This window comes from Myotis nattereri (genome assembly GCF_964212035.1).
Source record: "Myotis nattereri genome assembly, chromosome: 16".
NCBI lineage: Eukaryota > Metazoa > Chordata > Mammalia > Chiroptera > Vespertilionidae > Myotis > Myotis nattereri.
In genome coordinates, this window is record NC_138091.1 from 5,178,477 (window position 1) to 5,198,289 (window position 19,813).

A 19,813-nucleotide genomic window follows, 5' to 3' on the forward strand; every position below is an offset into this window, starting at 1 on the left:
AGGAGTAATAAAAGCCTGATCATAAAGGAACCCAGAGGCCATGCTAATGAATTAGTGCTTGCCTCTGAGTTTTATTTTTTAAAAACATATTTTTATTGATTTCAGAGAGGAAGGGAGAGTGTGAGAGAGAAACATCAACGATGAGAGAGAATCATTGAGTGGCTGCCTCCTACCCCCGCCCCCTGCACCAGGGATCGAACTAGCAACCAGGAATCGAACCATGACCTTCTGGTTCATAGGTCAACGCTCAACCACTGAGTGGGCTGCCTCTGTGAGTTTTAGACAAATCACTCTGCAGAAGTGGACTGGAGAGGCACCAAATCAAAGCTGTCTAATCCAAATGGGAGTTCCAGTAATCCACAGGGCTGAGTTACGGTCAGAAGTAGGTAAGAAAAAATAATGGAAAGCAGTCTGGCACAGGTGCTCATCCTTAACTTCCCTCCATATGCAGTCTGCAAGGCTTGTACATGGTAAGCACTCAAATGGTGGTTAAATTCAGTAGGTGACCACACAGACATCACGGTTTAAAAGAAAGATCCAAAAGGACTTAATTTTAAGAAGAATAATGAACAATTTTTTTCTATAACTTATTTAAGTATAACAATTCTTTCATTAAAATCTATTAGTATTAGGTCTTCTCCCGAAATACAACCCCAAAGAGAAGGCACTGACTTTAAGGAAGATGGAAGGCACTGAACACCCACAGACACATTCATGAATGGGCGCTGCCAGTGAGGAAGTGCCGGCTGCTCACCTCTGCTCTGCGGGCTCCGCTCCTCGCTGAGACAGTAGCAGCATGCTGTCCTGTTTCTCATGCACAACTGGAACCTGGGGCGGGGAGATGGGTTCGTAGGGCTCTGAAGAGACATGACTCCTCTCTGGGGATTTTCCAGGCCTAATAGTGTAACATATAAAATATTAGCTTGTGCTCCCAGGGCTCACCTACAGTTCACCTACAGCTTACCCTCAACAGAAACTAGTCAGCTCATTACTTCATTCAGCAGAAAAGGAACACAAGTTGCCAATTTATACCAGAAAAGAGTCCCTCGGTATTCACTCCACGGTTATGAGAGTCTTTCACCGCTGGACTGCCCATGCCGGCCGGACGGGGAGTCCCGCACAGACAGCACAGGGGACAGACAGCAGCCGAGGCTGTGGCAGGAGGTCCGTCCGTGCTTCAGCCTCAGTCCCACATCCACCAGAGCCAGCTCCTCCGTGGCCCTCAGGGGTCTACTGCTGACTTTGGGTCATGTCCTCCCAGGTCTTTCCCCATTCAGTTACCAGATAAAGGACTTGAGCACTACACCGAAACCTAAGGAGTTTGCCCACTGAGTCCAGACAGGCTCCAGTCAGCAGCTCAGAGACAAGCGGACCTCCGAGACTTAATGTTCTTGCTTTGGATGCCATGTTGGTGGGATAATGTGAGATAAATACACCAAAACAAGTTTTTGGCTTGGTGGCTATTCATATTAAGACATACCCAGGACCTTTAACATCTGCTTTTATTACTATTATAGTGAAGTTTAAATAAATAAACATATATAACTTGTATATATTTCTTGTGATTTCCTTTCCCAATCAACCCTACCCAATTCTTATAGGTAGCCATTTTTTACCATTTTTCTTTTCTTTGGTGGTTGGTTATGTCTAAAACTAAATAATCTTATACCTTTCTTGATTTATAAAACTTGAAACAGTATCTATCTACTGCTTTCCATGAAAGATATAGAACTTACTACCTTTTCTATTTTGCTGCCATTTTATTTTAAACTGTAAAACCAAGTATTTGACTAAAACCAATGAGAGAAGTGTAATAATTTTCATTCAAATGCACAGTTGTAGTAATGTAGGAATTACAAGTGAAAAAGTAAAATGAATTTTCTTTTCATAAATGTCACCAACTGCTCAAAGCCTGCTACACGATACTTTGCATTGAGAACGAGCCATGGCTAGGCTCTGCGAGCTTTACATTTTCCTTGGATAACTGAATTTCTTTTCTTTTGGTTAAAAGAGAATAAGAGTGTTTTCATCTTTAACATCATCCAGCTTCTTGACATGATTATGTCTGAGACTGGCTTCAAAACAATCTAGTTTGAGGACGGGCAAGTGGGGATAAAATAAAGCTGGCCCTACACTGGTGATTACGGAAGCTGGACAATGGGTACATGCATGCACATCACACTATTCTCTCTACTTTTGTATATGTTTGAAAAAATACCACAATAAAGGTGTTGTTGTTTTTTTAATGAAGACCATTCAGCTTAAATTATTTGTACTTCTTTCTTAATATATATATTTTTGTTGATTTCAGAGAGGAGGGGAGAAGGAGAGATAGAAACATCAATGGTGAGAGAGAATCATTGATCAGCTGCCTCCTGCATGCCCCCTACTGGGGATTGAGCCCACAACCTGGGCATGTGCCCTGATCTGCAATCGAAAGGTGACCTCCTGGTTCATAGGTCGACACTCAACTACTGAGCCATGCCAGCCGGGCTATTCGTATTTATGTTCTTTGCTAACTTGAGGGTTTGGCAGGCAGGTTGGAGAAGCACCTCTGCTACAAGTTGGGGAAAGACTCAGAACTTGGACAGAGGGAAAGAAAGGGTGGAAGTATGGGCAGCAGAGAAGAAATGGCCTGTGAGGAGAACCCAAAAGCAACATGGCACGATCTGGTTGCCATAGAGCAGGGGTGGGCAAACTTTTTGACTCGAGGGCCACAATGCGTTCTTAAACTGGACTGGAGGGCCGGAACAAAAGCATGGATGGAGTGTTTGTGTGAACTAATATAAATTCAAAGTAAACATCATTACATAAAAGGGTACGGTCTTTTTTTTTTTAGTTTTATTCATTTCAAACGGGCCGGAGCCGGCCCGCGGGCCGTAGTTTGCCCACGGCTGCCATAGCCATTGCAAAATAAAAGACCATCGTCGGCCTAATGTAGTACTAGCAGGATGGAAAGCTTTAAAACCAGAACAAGTTCCACCTGATACCCTCGGCTCTCCCAGCGGACAAATCAACAGATTCAGGGAAGCCCTCTGGAATTTCATCCTATGCTGGGTGCTGTCCCCACCTCACATAGGATGAAGGCCAAGATCGTCCGCAGGTGAGGGTCATAGGGGCAATCAAAGGCCTCATGTGGAACTCACCATCCACTGGTCCTCCAGAAATAAAGAGGGTAATTGCTTCAGTGGACACACTGAATGTGCCCTAATATAGCAGTCGCCAACCTTTCAGACGTCGCGGACCACCAGTGGTCTGCGGACCACCGGTTGGCGACTGCTACCCTAATATATGGTTATCTTCAGAAACTGTCTGGCTCCCCAGTGCTAGAGGCAGCTATGGAGGCCACACTGTAATGGTCAGCAAGTCCCCTTGTTCTGCAAATTGGGTGCTCCCACCACCAGGAGTATGAGGTCTTCATCTCCCCAATCCCAAAAACATACTGGGCATTAACATCTTGCAAAGCCAGACTTTACAAACCTCTGTCAGGGAATTCGCCTTTAAGTACAAGTAAATCAGTACCAAGAGGCAATGCCAACTGGGAGCCAGTTAGTTTACTGATCCCTTTAACAGACCAGTGTGGCCAGTAAAAAGCCTGATGGCTCTTAAAGAATGGACAGATTATGGAGAGCTAAATAAGGTAGTGTCCCCTATTCATGTGGCTGTGCCTAATATTGCCACTATATTACATAATTTGGCTAGGGTTCTAGAAACACAGGCTATACTGGACTTCACCAATGTCTTTTTTTGTTGTTGTTGTTCTCAATCCTTGCCCGAGGATATTTTCCCATTGATTTTTAGGGAGAGTGGAAGAGAGAGGGAAGGACAGAGAGAAATATCGATGTGAGAGAAACACATCGATTGGTTGCCTCCTGCACGAGCCCCGACCAGGGCCCAGCCTGGGGAGGAGCCTGCAACCAAGGTAAGTGCCCTTGATCAGAATCGAATCTGGGACCCTTTGGTCTGCATGCCAATGAGCCAAACTGGCGAGGGCTGGCCAATGTCTTTTTTAGCATGCCCCTGGCTGCTGGGTCCCAAGATCAATTTGCCTTTCCTGGGAGGGTCAACATGGACTGTCCCAGTGCTTCCTCCAGGCTCTCTACATAGCTCCACCATATTCAATGGATTGGTGACCATGGTTTGTCACTGCTTTCTTTCCCAACCCCAGTGAAATGGGCCTGTGACATTGATGACATAAATGTTAATCTGTCAAGATTTGCCAATGCTGCAGAAAATCCTGTGTGCTTTACTGGACCACTTGCAACAGAGATGATGGGCAGTGAATCCACAGAAAATTCAAAGTCCAGGCACTGCTCTAGAATTCTTGGGAGTTGTATGGTTGGGTAAGATCCACACCGTCCCTGAGGCCGTCATAGATAAAGTACAAGCCTACCCCACACCAAAAACCGTGAGAGGTACTGGGATACTGGTAAATATTCATAGCCCACTTAGTGCAATGCCTTTGCCCAGACTCCTGCACTGAGTAAATGGCGTGACGACCCACAGCAGAGTCCAATGTCCAATGGCTCCCTGTCTTTAGAGATGCAACCACTATTAGGCCCATTGAATATACAGACCCGCCAAAGGCCCTGCTCCCATTTCCATGTTGGCCCTGTAACCTGTCAAACAGGAACAGGGGACATCTGAGCTGGAGCCTGGTACACCAAATGCTTGAGCCAGGGTAATCTACCCACTTGGAGGGCAGTTGTTATCCAACCATCCACTGACACTATCTGGATAGGAACAGGAACGAACCACAGTAGCCAAGTGGTCCCTCCATGTTATTCACCTCTTTAAGCTGCCTGGTTAGTGATCATACATGAGCCCTGGCCACTAATCCTATGCACTGACAGTTGAGCTGTTTTAAAATGACTGAATCTATGGCTCTGACAATGGGAAAAGGAGGGGTGGATGATTATAAATAAACCTTTATGGGGGGCAAGAGATGTGGAAAAACATTTGGGCTCTCCTACAAGAGCGCGAGGCAGACCTCATTGTACTGGTATTCCATGTCCCTGCCCATAGGGTATCTCCACCCCCAGGTAACCAGGAAGCACAAGTCTTGGCAAAAATATGCACTTTAGCAACTGACCTGTCAGCTGACATGGCGGACTGGTTACACCAGAGAAGTGGGCACTACAGTGACTCAATAGCATGGCACATATTTAAGGAGGCAAGGCTGCCTTTAAAATATAGTATCTGGCCCTGGCTGGTGTTGCTCAGTATTCAGAGCATCAGTCCACACACTGAAGGGTCTCAAGTTCAATTTTTGGTCAAGGGCATGTACCTGGCTTGCAGGTTCTCTCCCCACCTCCGACTGGGGTGCATGCGAGAGCAAACCAGTCGATGCGTCGATGTTTCTCCCTCTTTCGCTCTCTCCCCCGCTCTTTAACCCTCCCCTTCCCTTCTACTCTCTCTGAAAAGCAATGGAAAAAATATCCGCAGGTGGGGATTAACAAGAAAATACAGTGATCTGGTTGATGCAGTTGTGTCCTACCCTGTTTTTTCCAACAACACCCTGGACAACAACCACAAGAATCTAGGGCCATCCACTAAAGCCCTCAATGGATAAGGGACTGGCACACTGACTACAGGCCCTCCCCCCTTGAGTGAGGGCTCCAAATATGCTCTGATGTGTGTCCACACTGACTGGTTTAACTCAGGCCCTCTCATGTGAGCGAGCTAATCAAGTGCCACTGTAAAGGGACTAGAAAAGTTAAGCACTATGTATGGGCACTCCCATTGAATACATAGGGTCAGATTTCAAAGGCCATGATGTACAGGAATGGGTACAAGAACAAAATATTAAATGGAAAGTACACCTCCCATAAAACCAGAGGCAGCCAGGCAGGTGGAATGAAACAAATGGTATCCTTAAACAACAGATAGTTAGTGATTACAAAACCTACTTTGGCTGGATGGGCAAAGATAAGGACCTTCCCAGGAGTTAACACATTTAAATGCTCAATCGTGGGGCCTATTGCCCCACATGCCAGATTAAGAACTCATGCTGAAACACCTAATATAGTAAACGCATGAAAAACAAAGGATGTAGCAATAGTCCTGATGCTTGAAATGGATCAACAGCTATGATATACTAAGGACACTGAGCCCTACTGTCCCTGGGAAGGGGACCACTTACTGGAATTTGCAGTGGGACGTCCCACCCAGATAGATCAGTTCCTTCACACCCACTGGTGGGGAGAAACCCCTCAACCTCGGGCAGGATCCTGTTATTCTAATGCAATCAGAACCTGTGGAGACACACTAGATATGGACTGAGCCATGTACCATTAAAACGGGAGAAAATAGGGGCCCTGGTCTGGTATATCCCCCCTATTCACCTCTTTACATCAGAGAGCACCTCCCCATGACAGATAGCACCACCTCCCCTGGCCAACATGTAGAGTTTATAGAGCCTGGCCAAGTTCCCAAGGCTGGGGCACATTAACATCTAAGTTCAGGCTAAAAGTATAATGCTTATAGAAGACGACCTCCCAACTCAAGTCCCTACTAAATATTTGTCTTTCTGACCTTACACTTCTGCTATTCCTGTGGCATGGAGTTACAGCATTTTATTTTTAATACCAGATGAGTCTGCCAAATTCTCCTCTTTACTAGTACCCACATAAAAAACCAAGTGAACGCTTTAATGACCTACCCACAAGCTGAGGAGATTATTAACACATTGGCTTGAATCTTGGGGGGCATGGTAGAAAAAACTGTTACTAACACTTGAAGTATTTCTTTTAATTTGCCTTTTTTCTTGTATGTGGCTATATTGTGGCTGTAGGCTATGTCTCCAATGTGTCCAAATTGGCAACCAAGCAAGCTACTTCCATGTTAAAACCTTTGTTGACCACTTAGGGTACATCGTGGAAGAGGGATGCCTGAGATTATAAGATCCAGCTTCGAGGAGTAGAGTGTGAAGGAGAGGCTGTCCTAAGGCATGGCCTGCTGCCTGACCTGTGAGCTGGAACCAAGATGAGGGGAGTTGGGGGGTGAGGAGGAGAGATTGCTTCTCTCAAACCTCCATTGGAAACTGTCTGCTCATAATCAATGTTTGCTCTGATATAAACCAGTACCCCTCCTTGCCTCCTACAACATGCTCGGACCTGGAACAAGCCATTGTCCTGACCTGGTCGAGCATGTGCTGTCCCATAGCACTCATGTGACTATCCCCCACTTCACCCTATGTAATTCTCTGGCACTTGCCAAGCAGTACAAGAATCCATTTCATCTTGCAGACACCCAGCACATGCTTTGTACGCAAGTTTCCCTTAATAAACTCTACTAATTACCAAACTGGAATGGTCAGCCTCTTTCTTTCGTCTTTTCCTGCCCCCTGCTTAGAGAGGTAGATTTTCAGTCCCAGGACCTTCCTCTGGGTCTGCATGTACTAACAACATTGGGTAAAAAAATGTGCTCTTGATGAGATGGCCCTGCCATTTCAAATGTGTTAGCTCTAATGGCCTCATTTTCAGTATTTAATGTCAGCTTCCTAAACATCTGTTGCTGCTAACTCAATAGAAACCACTGAGAGAGAAAAATGATCCCAAGTATCCCTACATTACTACCAAACTTCACATTCTTCATAACTACCTTTGCAAACCCACAAACAGAATGTAGCAATCGACTTCTGAATACACATTAAAAATATATAGTATCAACTGCCCAATCAGTGGACATTCCAAGAGTAAAAGAGAAAAAACCCTCATTTCTAAGAAATGAAGGTAAATAAACATCAGGTGTAAGAAATGAATGCCCTATCTTATAGATATAATATAGTAGTCTTACTGTTGGGAAATTTCCATATGTTGTGAAATAAAAACCATACCTTCCCCTGGATTTGTCCACAAGATTTTCTGGAGAGACCCTTGAACCTGGTCTTTGGTGGTGGACAGACTGAGACTGGGATTCTGGGCTGTAATGATTTGATGTTTTAGTCCTCACAGGTGTAGACACCAAAGCAGATGGTGAATTTTGGAATGTTGAAGTGGAAGGCTGCTGGGGAGGCTGGGAGGAAACTTGATTTCTAGCAAAATCTTGTGTGATAATTTGCTGTGAATAAGAAAAAAAATTAATTAAATTCACTGAGTACTTGGGGAAAAAATGCAGCATTGAAAAACCTAGACATCATTACTGTGATTCTATGTGAAATGTGCCTTCTTTATGATAAAAATAAGGAAAATGAATAATAATAAAAAACTTACACAGATGTGATCAGCAAGTGTGATGAGTCTGTGGGTCCTGGGCACTTGCCCCTCAGCCTGTGAAGTGGGGGGCAGCTGCTGCTGCGGAGACGGTGACTCCTGCTGGGGTCGATAGTGATGTAATGGTCCTTCGTACTGTCTGGCTTCAGCTGATAGAGGAAAGACAGATGTCTTACACCTTATCAAAGATCAAACAAAACTCAGAGGAACACTTAAAGGGATGTAGTTCATATCTCTAAACAAAATTCATATCTTAATTTTGAAGAAAAATATTTATTTACTGAATAAATAAAGAATCTAGAGGACTAATATAAAATAAAAATTGAAATCGTAAGTGAGCAAAACAAAATTAATACCAACTATTTACTGTATCATTAAAATATAAAAAGCAAATGAATTATCAAATAATAGCTTAAAATAGTTTTTCATTAATGTAGATTACTCTAAAACAAAACCAATAAAACAAATTTTTTCTTATCATGCTCTGGACAGACAACTAGAAGCAAATGATAAATGCAAATATGAAAACATAAACTGGTGGCTAAAAAAGACATACTTTCTGCTTGATTTGCCTTCACAACCTCTGGCTGATAGGCCTGTGGTTTCTCTGGAGGTGGTGCAGGGGAGCTGGCAGGGCTTATCACCTCAATAGCATCGCCAGGTGTTTCATACCGGTGAGAAGATACTTCAAGAGAAAAAAAGAATCTTATTTTAAGACTAACCCTATGAAAAGTCTCAGAAGTCCAAGTTCTTCAAATCTATTTGCATATTTTCATTTTTCATTCTCAGAAATGTTCACCCAGATTAATGATAAAAAATAATGAGCTCAATGGATCATAATTGCTTCCTCGGTGTTCCTAATCTTGGTAGGAATTTTGGGCTCTAAGACCATTAGGTGAGGCAGAATAAATAACAGATTTGTGACATTCTCCTAGGAGCTGGAAAAGAAAATCACCAGAAACAAACACTGATTAGAACAAATTTAACAAATGAGAGAGTAGATCTCAACAGTTCACTGTTTCCAAAACTTTAATTCTATGGGGCAGTCAGCTCAGCTGGTAGAAAAACTCTGAGGCTACAAAGCTGCTTCATTACCATGACTTTAAAGCTACAGATTAAGTAACATGATATACTTATTTTCTCAAATGACTGTAGTATTGTTGACAAAAATTACTCCAATTTTATTGCACCATGTCACATTGTGAAGATGAACAGAAATGGCAGGGGATGTGTGAAGGGAGGCCGATCACTCCCTTGGCAGAGAGCGAGCATGTCTGCACCGGAGAAGGGTCCTCCTCATCTATGCAGTAGGGGTCCAGGCAGCTTGTCGAGTCCTGCCATGGCCTCAGAGCTGAGAATGGGGGAGAGGCAGATGTGACCTCCTACTCGGGAACCTTCTGACTTCTGAGTGCTCTTGGCATCTGCATACTGAACCAAGGAGCCTGAGAAAACTGCCAGAGGCCCAAAGGATGTATGATCCTGGAATGATCAGCAAGTGTGACCAGTCAATGGGCCCTGGACACTGTACACAGATGGGAATGAATGCTCCTCCCAGGCCCCCGCCTGCTCCTCCAGTGCTCATCTGCAGCACAGCCCTTTCCTCCGACCCTTGCCAGGCCATGGGAGTTACAGTTGCCTAAGTGCCAGGATGCTCAGGAGAACAGGAACCTGGTAATTGGGATGAAAATTATCTTTGGGGAACAAAAATAAATCACTATACTTGCGACTTTTTATACACACTGGTACATATCACACGGTTTATGAGCCCACATCCTAACTCTGCTTACCACATCAAGCTAGTCAACAGAAACCTAATGCAACTGTGTCCACTTTGCTCTGAAAGCCTGAAAGGTGGGTGAAGGGTGTGCTTCACCTGAAGAGGGGAGGCTCTGACAGAAAAACTGAAAGCCACACTGAAGAACAATAGCTAGTGGGCTTCATGAAAGTAATTTACCTAATTAGAAAAAAAACAAAACAAAGCAAAGCAAAAAACACCACACTCGGAAACACAAACACTCAGAAAAGAAGCCAGACTTTCTATTTTCAGACCTTTTGAAAGTCAAACTCCCAGAGCGAGGTTTGGTTTGTGCGTAAACTGAAAAGAAGTTCCCCCTGATTAGAGAACTGTGTGTGGTGGCATTCAAAAAGCCACAGGTGGTCACCACATGTGCGGGGACTTCCCTCCAAAGGGCCTATTCGTGGAACTGCAGAGCTTCCTCAGCACGTACCATACTACTGTGTGAGTTTCCCTAACCCCAGGCCAAAGGAAGTCTCTGTCTACACAACCACCAAACTGCCCCCATCTCTCCAAAAACTGCAGGAATGGAGGAGATATTTACCCAAACAAATCAAAATCAGGCATGGAGGTAAAAATAACTGCACGCTGCAAACTGATGCACCAGAAATCCTATTTTTCCCATTACCTCCAAATCTCCTCAATTTCATTAATGAAAACAACAGAGAGATGGCTATATATGGTTAAATTACTTCAAATATTTGCAGATGTTTGTGTAAATACCTGTTTGTTCCTTCAGGAATTTTATAAAGAATTTAGGCAATAGTTAAAAATAAATTTAAAGTAACTTATCCAGCATTTTACTGTAGATTTGTGAATTCTTACAGACCTACAAAGTAGACATCAAAGTGACCAGACTTCATCAAAATCCACTTGCAGCCTACCAAAGACCAACACTAAGGCGACCTCCCTTTTAAGAGGCTTTGGGGTATCAGCCTAAATACTGAGCCATATCCCAGAAAGCGCTGCTTGAGGAATTACGCCTCAGCAGCACAGAGCTGAATGACACATCTATCACCGTTCAGATGTCTGAAAATGTCAGTAAGCTCTGCCCTCGGCCTATCTACTTTCCAACCTTAATAAAGAGCACAATTTTCTCATGCAAGATAACTTGAAAGGTATCCATAAGAAATGCTGACATTTAAGTAACCATAAAAACAGCAGAAGAGACATCATTGCACTACTAACCCACAAAACCTTTCTATTACATTTACTATCAAGATCAGGATTTTCTTTATGCCATATTGTTCTGCGTTGCCTAAGGAATAAAGTAATCTTTACTCAGATATCACATTGCGAAACTCAGATGGAGATACATACAGCTACTAGAAGAGTCTGAGCTTTGAGAGCCACGTTCCCTCGCATCCTTGTCCGAGGCAATTTGCCGGGTGATGATCACGTCTATGAAGTTAGCTGCAGTAATGGTAGTCTTCCCTCGGGTCCTTAGCTCTTCCTCATATCTGGATTTTGGAGGAGGCCCTTTATCTTTCCCAGCCTCAGAATAAACTACTGAAGAGTGAGGCTGGGGCTTGCCACTTGGAAAGGCTGAAGAAGTGTACAGACACTGAACAGGTCTCTTCTCCACCTCCAGGGTTTTCTGCTCTAGCTGCTGCTGTTCACTAACTGCTGCTGACCTGCTTCTCAAATTTTCTTCTAACCTGGCAGCTTCATGCTTACTCTCTTTTGTTTTGGAAACATCCATCTGGGGGGCAGAAGCTGCAGCATCCACAAGAGCAGCCAGGGCATCTGCAGCAGTGTTGTAGCGGGAGGTGGGCAGGCCTTGGCTTAGCGAAGGGCCACCCGCAGGCAGTGGCCTGTAAATAAAACCAAACACAGCTGTGAAGGGGGAGGCTCTGTACTTGGGGGGGGGGGGGTTGAGGGGGTGGTGTGCAGTGGGGAGATGGAAGGACAAACTGCAACAACAACAACAAATGTTTAGTGGGTAGTAAATCAGTACTAAAATTACTGCAATCACATACTAAAAAGTGTGTATGCAAGCAAGTGGTGTTTTTTGTTTTTTTATCAAAAAAACAAAACCATACAAAACTTACATGATTCGTAGCTGAGCACTTGGATCCAAAGGTGTAATTACACTGGTTCCATTAGTTCCCTGGAAAACACTGGGTCTCTGCTGCAATATGGTCTCCTGAGCTCGTACTGAAGGGGACGGGGAGCGAACATATCCATGACTGCCGGGTCGGCCAGGCTGTTCTGAGCCTTCAGGGGGCAGAAAAAAACAACAAAAAAAGGCAAGTCATAAGGAAGAAGCTAGAGACAGCAACATTTAGGGACTGTTCATTTCATAATATTCCTAAAATAGGTAAAAGGAACATGAGATAAGAAATTGATATCCCACCTTCTGGCCTTTGTAGAAACTTGTTCTATAAGAGTTTCTTAATAAAGATGCAAGAAAACCACACTAGTAACATGAAACAAAAGCACCAGCTATCATTTGTCCTTGCCATTTGTGACAAGTTTCTATCTTGATTCCAGAGAGAAACAAAAATAACACTGATAGTGAAGTACAGATCAGGTACATTCATTTTTCAGCCTTTTCCTCAAACTCTGGTGTATTTATCATTTCCAAAATCAAATCCGGTGCAGCTTTCTAAGGATCATAATGAACGTAACATACTGCCGCTCCCCGGGTGTCAGGCAGAGGCAGTTTCACTCACCCAGCTCTTCCTGCCCCACTCCTTTCCTGCCCTCCACAAGTACCTGTTTCTCTCACAAACCCTCTTTTTATTTTTTAATCCTCACCTGAGAATATGTTTTTACTGCTTTTTTAAAGAGAGAGAGGGGGAGAGAGAGACACACACATCGATGTGAGAAACATCGATAAGTTGTTTTATCATATATGCCCTGACTGGGGATCAAAACCACAACCTTTTCGTGTAAAGGGCGATGTTCCAACAAAATGAGCCACTGGATAGAGCAGCAAGCCCTCTTTTGACATGAAATCATCTACACTGACCTTCCCAAAAGCGCAGCTCCACAAACTACACTTCTTCAATATTTGAGACTTTTTTTGTTCACCTAACCTTAGCTCTTGACTGGTCAAAACTATTTTACTCAGAAGCCCTCCAATTGCTGCTCTAATCACTTTCTTTTCTCCCACCTCTTGTTCTAAGCCCTCACTCTGACCTTCTTACTCTGTCCTCAGAAGAGCTAGCAGTCTCAGTATACACCCGTTCTCATAGCAGGTAGCACCTAGGGCAGTTTTTTTTTGGCAATTTTATCCCTTCTGACCACACATCAGCTCATGTGATTGTTTCTATAGGTTATATTCCCAGGAGTGGAATTGCTATTTAAATGTTTATATCTCTGAAAAGGCTCTCCCCATCTGCACTGCCACTTATAATGTATGAGAACCAGTGTTTCTTCAGACACTGCAACACAGGACATTATCAACCTATGAACTATGGAGAACAAAAATGGTATTTTATTGTGTTAAATCTGCATGTTATCCATCAGTGGGACCACAGATACTTTTAAAATATAGTTCCTGCTGAGGTTATATATCACTTGTACTTGGCTTCCTATACATATATGTCTTCATATCTATGAACCTTTCACTTGGGCTGCTTCCAGCTCCAAGGAGCTCCCCAGCCAGTATCTTCAGGGCCAACTGTAGCCACCAGGAGCCAAATCAAAACACCTTCATCATGAAAACTTCATTTTCCCATTTAAAATTTATCTCGGCACCATTTCAACTTCTATAGCATTTTTAACTGTACACTTCCCGTAAGGTATGTAATTACTTTCTCTCTTGTAATTCTTGTTTTTCAGAACCTTAGCATCCCCACAATGTCAGACACAATGCCCCGTCGCAGATTACAAACGGGTGTCCACAGAATGACAGAGCCACCCCACTCACTGGGCCGAAGGTAGAGGTCCGAGGAAGCTGCGGCGATCCGTTCCCGCTCCTTCTCCCTTTCACGCTCTCTTTCAGCACTTGCAGCGGCTGCAAGGTGTGTTGAGTGTCCTGTAAAACACATAAATCTGCAACTTAAAGACAAAAATATTAACCTATCAGGTACAATTCAATTTCAAAATTCTTAACTGAAATTTTTTCAAAATGTTTCATATTTAAAATGTAGGAAGTTCATTTTATTATTCTTAGACAATAAATGGAGCCTAACACAAGTTACTTTAGGATATTTCTAGAGTACCTAGTGACAGGCAGGTAGCAATAGCAACTATTACTAAATATTAAATGAAAAACACAGACCATATGGGGGGAAAGTGCCCCAAATACCTCCAAAGGCTATGCTGCTAATCCTGGAGCGCATGGTCACATCAGAGAGGTGTGTGAGTGTGTGGACTCTTACCTGGAGAGAGAGAAGCAGAGTTGTATGGCCTGGGAGGGAACGTAATCTGTGTACCAGGAATATAAGTGATTCTGTCCATGGGAGGAGTACTTGTTCCCCCTGGGTGAGGCACTAAAATTGCTGGAGGCATATTGGTCAGATCAATGATTCCTGCTCAAAAGACAAATACAATAAAATTATCTTCAGTATTATTCTAAAGATACAGAACTACACATGGCTTTGTTGTTGTTGTTTATCTCTATAACCCAATGATACACTGTGTTTAGTACAAATAAAGATGTTTAAGAACTTCATCACTTTGTAAGACTTTCTTTGAATCTAGAGAAGGATATGAAATACTCTGCCCCACATGGACTTATGAGACAGAAAACTAGTAAAACAATGACTTCAATATATAGCACAATGACTTGGTTTATTATTTCAGTGTTCACCAAAATACCCTGTCTCAATACATTACTTTGCCTTCAAGGGCTAAAGGCTATAGAAAAAAGTAATGCCTTCTTTTCTTTCTTTTTTTTTTTGCATAGTTTATTCAACAAATTTTTTATTGAGTACCTAGGACACCATGGGTACACACAGTAAGTTCTATGAAATCTGAACTGCGAAGACACAGACCCCTTGTTGCTGGATACGGGAGACCCAGCTGCTGCTCTCGTGGGGAGAGTCCTCTGGCCACATCTGGGCGCAAGTTCACTTGCATCTGCTGTGAGGTGATGTAGTCGTTTAGGATTGTCTGTCTCGTGTTCTCCATTGCATAAAGCTGGTACTGACTTGGGTAACCTGGCGTGGGGGAAAGCTGTCTCTGAAATAGGTAAGCAGCAGCAGCTGATTGAGAGAATGAGAGAAAGGCATTTCATTTAGTCTAAACATCATTCACAAAAAAGAGTAAGGAAACAACAGTCTATGGCGCTAATGCACACATGCATCATCTTTTATTTAGCATGGGACGGTGCTGGAGAGAGGAAGATGGATTCATTTTAGACCTTGATATATATATATATATATATCAGCAATATTTAATATACACATTCTAATGTCAGATGTAATGGAAAAGGGGAAAGAGAAACTAGACAAAATATGATTATTAACCTTTTACCAGTAGAAAAGGTGCTAAAAAAATTCCCAAGTAGTTTCAATCTTTGCCATGTACCTTTATTATATTTTCACCTGAAGTCTCTACTAGCTGTTTGAAAATAAAATTATTTTTAAAGTACTGATTGTCCAACATGACCAAATGGAGATGTGTGTGAAAACACTTTGTGACAAACAGTAACTTTACTTCTATGGGGGTGACAATGACTAGTCCATTAACATTTAATTAGTCCATGTGTTTAGGGAGAGATTAGCAAACTTTTCCTATAAAGGGCAGGTGTCAAAAATCTTATGATCTCTGCCATTGGAGCCACAAACAGAAACAAATGCATGTGGCTATGTGCTAATAAAGCTTTATTTATACCAACAGGCAGGATCAGAATTTTGTCCCCAGGCCATAGTTTGACAACCCTAGGCTAGAGAATGACACAGATATTAGGAAGGGGTAGGTATGGTAAAAAGAAAAAGGAACTAACACTTCTATCCTCAAAACATTTGTAATCCAGCAAAAACTAAAATATGACAAGCAAATCAAAGTGCAATAAAATAAAGGATTGTAATAAACACTAAATAAAAGTATAAACATTCAACTTTTTCTGAAAGCTTGAGTAAACTATATATATATATATATATATATATATATATATATATATATATTCATATTCTACCTAGAACAACATATGACAGGCTTTCTGGAATGTTTGCTTCCCATTCATCTAGAATTCCATAGCCAGGTAAGTCTGTCCACGGACTCCATGGGAACTTCTGTCTCAGTTCTGGACAGTCCCTAAGGGACTAGGAGTGGACTCCTCTGAAATATTCTCAGTGAACACTTTGATGGCAGTAATACAGCTTTCCGATAAAATATTTTCTACACATACTCTTAGAAAGCTTGGCATACTGGTAATGAAGATTGCTTCCTTAAAGGCCAAGGTAAAACACAAATGTTCTGTGTACAAATTTCAACTTGAATGATGTAACAAGCAAGAAGAGGTATGAGCAGAAAAAACATTAGAGTTGAGTCTGAGCAGGCAAGAGGAGGAGGGAGTGGGGCCTGGGAGGGCAGGGTGGAGCCCACACAGCAGGTGGGTCAGGACAGACTTTCCACCAACCTGCTGACTGTGCCCATGGGACTCCTTCCCTTTGCAGAGCAGCTGCCCCGCTCCTGGCGCAGCATCACCGTGCCCAATGCGGACGGCTCTAGAAAACCTAGACACTTGCGCACCTACCAAATTTGTATTCACCCACAGTCAGTCTGATCTTTTCAAAAGTTCCTTCTAGCTATACTTGCTACTATAATTATGTAACTTAATGAAATAATCTTTAAATGAGAGAAAAATGAAAAGAGTGGTTTCCCTGGAAACTAACTATTTTGGGAAGAATCAATACAGAAGGTGAATCAAGTATGGACTAGACAATTTTAAAAGACCAGGGGAAAAATCTAGAAGCGTTCTGTATTTAGATTGATTTGAATGACTAAATTCTAACCTCACTTGAAAAACCAAACCTGGAAATGTAAGTGTTTACATAAGAAAGACAATGGTAAGGTTTCAGGTTTCATTAGTAGACCTGGCCTCAGATTAGAACACTGGTAAATGAATGTCTATGTTGTAAATTAAAATGTTTAAGCTATGCCTGTGCCATTTAAAAATAATTCTTCATACACATTAAGCCACTTTTTCAATCACCTTAAACAAATGCCATCAGATAAAAGGACTTTTGATATACCTATTACTTTTAGTTCTTTAAGGGGTACTGTAATATTTTGTTTCCTGACTTAGATGCTGATAACATGGGGGTGGTACAGCTTGTGAAAATTCACAGAGCTGTAAACTAATGATATGTGCAACTGTCTGCATACTGTACTTTAATAAACAGAAGGTTTAAAAAGTCACAAGGTATATTATTTCTTTCCATAAATTAGCACTACCACTGTGCTTACCAGGATCCAGAGCCCTGTGAAACGGCATGGCTGGATCCAGGTGTGTGGGAAGATGGCTCCTATACACCTCTCCTGTGGTGCTGCCTCGATGATGGGGATCAAAAGGACTGTGGCTCACTACGGGGTCCACCCCAGGCACTGGAGACTTCGCTGGTATGCTTTCCCTCTGGGTAGGGGTCAGTGTCGATTTTCTTTCATGATTGATAGATTTGCTGGAAGAAAGCGTAACTGGAAAAAAGAGTCAATATCACAAATTCTTAAGAAAACTTGCTGAGTATGATATTTAACCCTTTCTCAACCAATCAAATACAGACTACAGTCATATAATTTTGATCTTCCCTGTCCACTACACATGCAACATTCAATCTCGCAGAATATGTAAATGTGAAGAACTAGCAGAAGATTTTGAGGTTTGCAGTTTACAAAATACCATGTGGGGGTGCGCATGTACAGTGCGATTGAAACTTTGTGGCCCATGCGCAGAAGTCTGTATTTTGTGGAAGAGCCGGTATTTTGTGGAAGAGCCACACTCAAGGGGCCAAAGAGCCGCATGTGGCTCGCGAGCCGCGGTTTGCCGATCTGCAGTTTGCCGACCACTGGTCTAGGGAAAACCTCTGTATATAGTACAGAGGTACTAGCCTTGGTTTCAGGCATCCACTGGGGGTTTTGGAACATATTCCTTGCAGGTAAGGGGGAACCACTGTACTATTTTTCTTTGCTCTGTACTTGCAAAAGACTTTCTCATTACCACACCAACCTCCATCATACCCCTACTCTAGCCTCTTCTTGTAGAAATGTTATTCAGAGAGGTTAGAGGATCCCATCAATGTTTATATGCAAACACTTATTGGCCATCACCCTCAATTGTTTTAATAACATAGCAAAACACTGTGATAGGTGATTTATAAGAAATATATATGTGGTCTTCATACATAGTTCCTAATTGATAGCTCCCAAACCCTTCGAATTTCCTAAGTATTAGAGGGACAAAGGTGTCTTGTTATGTTATGAGGTGGTGACTTCAAAGCACCCAGGAGAAGGGGATGACTGGCAGGAGAACCAATCACGTGACTGGAGAGTTGGAACTTTCAGCCCTCCTCCTTGACCTCCAGGGAGGCTGAAGGGTAAATCCAATTGTCAATGGCCAGTGATTTAATCAATCGTGCCTAGAGAATAAAGCGTTCATGAAAAAGCTAAAGGACTGCCTTCAGAAAGCTTCCAGGTTGGTGGGCAATGGAGGTGCTGGGAGAGAGGCATGGAAGCGCCACACTCCTTATCACATACTTTGCCTATGTTTCTCTGACTTCTGTGAGTTTTAGAAATTAACTGAACCCAAGAAGGGGGCTGTGGGAACCTCTGATTTATTGCCAGTCAGTCAAAAGTACAGGTAACAATCTGGACTAGCAATTGGGAGGGTGTCCTTGGAACCTCCAGTCTGCAGCCAATTGATCAGAAGCAGAAGTGGGTGGGAAAGGAGGAAGGAGGGAAGGGGTCTTGTAGGCTGAACCCTTAGCCTGTGGAATCTGATGCTATCTCTGGGTACATAGTGTTGGAACGGAGTTGAATTCTTGGATACCCTGCTGATGTCTGAGAGTTGCTTGCTGGTGTGGAGACTCCCTCCACACACACACACTCCATGTTGGAAACTGGGTCTCAGAATACCCAAAAAACACACACAGAAAATAAATTTTATCATTTTAGCCATTTTAAAGGGGCAGTTCAGTGGCACTAATATACTCACAATGTTATGCAACCATCGGCACCATCTAATTATTACTTTGATAATATCAACTTGACCATGATCAAACAAATCTGGTCACAACCAAGAAACATATTCTGGTTCATTACATTCCCTTCCAAGCCTCAACTTGCTCAAATATAAAGTGCATTTTCCCTCCTCAAGGCAATTCTTCTCCAAAACTACAGCCAAAAGGTTTTGGATTCACCACCCAACTCAAGCAGGCACTTCCCTCTCTCCTCCCTCCATGCTACTACCACAAATCTCCCAACACCTAAAACACACTTCTTCACAACTCCCGCAGTGTCCAGCCCAGGACCTTCAGCCCTCACATGAGCCCTCAATTAATATGCACTTCAATACAATTTAAAATAAGTGGAAACACTTTTAAGAAGGCATCAGATTGTTTTAGGGAGCACCTGACAAAAATCAATGTACCCACCAGTAACGAGAACAATAGTTCGCATTTACTGAGTCCTTCAAACATGCCCAGCACTATTCTTTTAAAATTCTTTAAACATACGATCTAATTTTATCTATAAAACAATCCAGTGAGGCAGATCTTAATACTATGTTACCATTGTATGGATGAGGAAACACAGGCACAGAAAAAGTAACTTGTCCAAGTTCATGCAGTAAGAACAACCTTAGTTCAAGCCTGAACAGTCTTGCTTCCCAGCCTGAACTTTCATCTACCATGAT

At 42.7% G+C, this 19,813-nt stretch overlaps 1 protein-coding gene across 1 annotated transcript in view; it reads right to left on the reverse strand.

The window, feature by feature from the left end:
* The window catches only part of NCOR1 (nuclear receptor corepressor 1), a 236,298-nt gene that overhangs the window by 12,439 nt on the left and 204,046 nt on the right, over window positions 1-19,813 (reverse strand). Inside the window, exons 33-42 of the mRNA XM_081110795.1 lie at window positions 17,374-17,601; window positions 14,955-15,164; window positions 14,340-14,489; window positions 13,886-13,993; window positions 12,060-12,225; window positions 11,329-11,822; window positions 8,770-8,898; window positions 8,214-8,362; window positions 7,838-8,061; window positions 755-895 (exon numbers count right to left, since the gene is read on the reverse strand). Of these exons, the coding sequence (XP_080966921.1) occupies window positions 755-895; window positions 7,838-8,061; window positions 8,214-8,362; window positions 8,770-8,898; window positions 11,329-11,822; window positions 12,060-12,225; window positions 13,886-13,993; window positions 14,340-14,489; window positions 14,955-15,164; window positions 17,374-17,601 (1,999 nt within the window). The remainder of the gene's footprint in view (window positions 1-754; window positions 896-7,837; window positions 8,062-8,213; window positions 8,363-8,769; window positions 8,899-11,328; window positions 11,823-12,059; window positions 12,226-13,885; window positions 13,994-14,339; window positions 14,490-14,954; window positions 15,165-17,373; window positions 17,602-19,813) is intronic.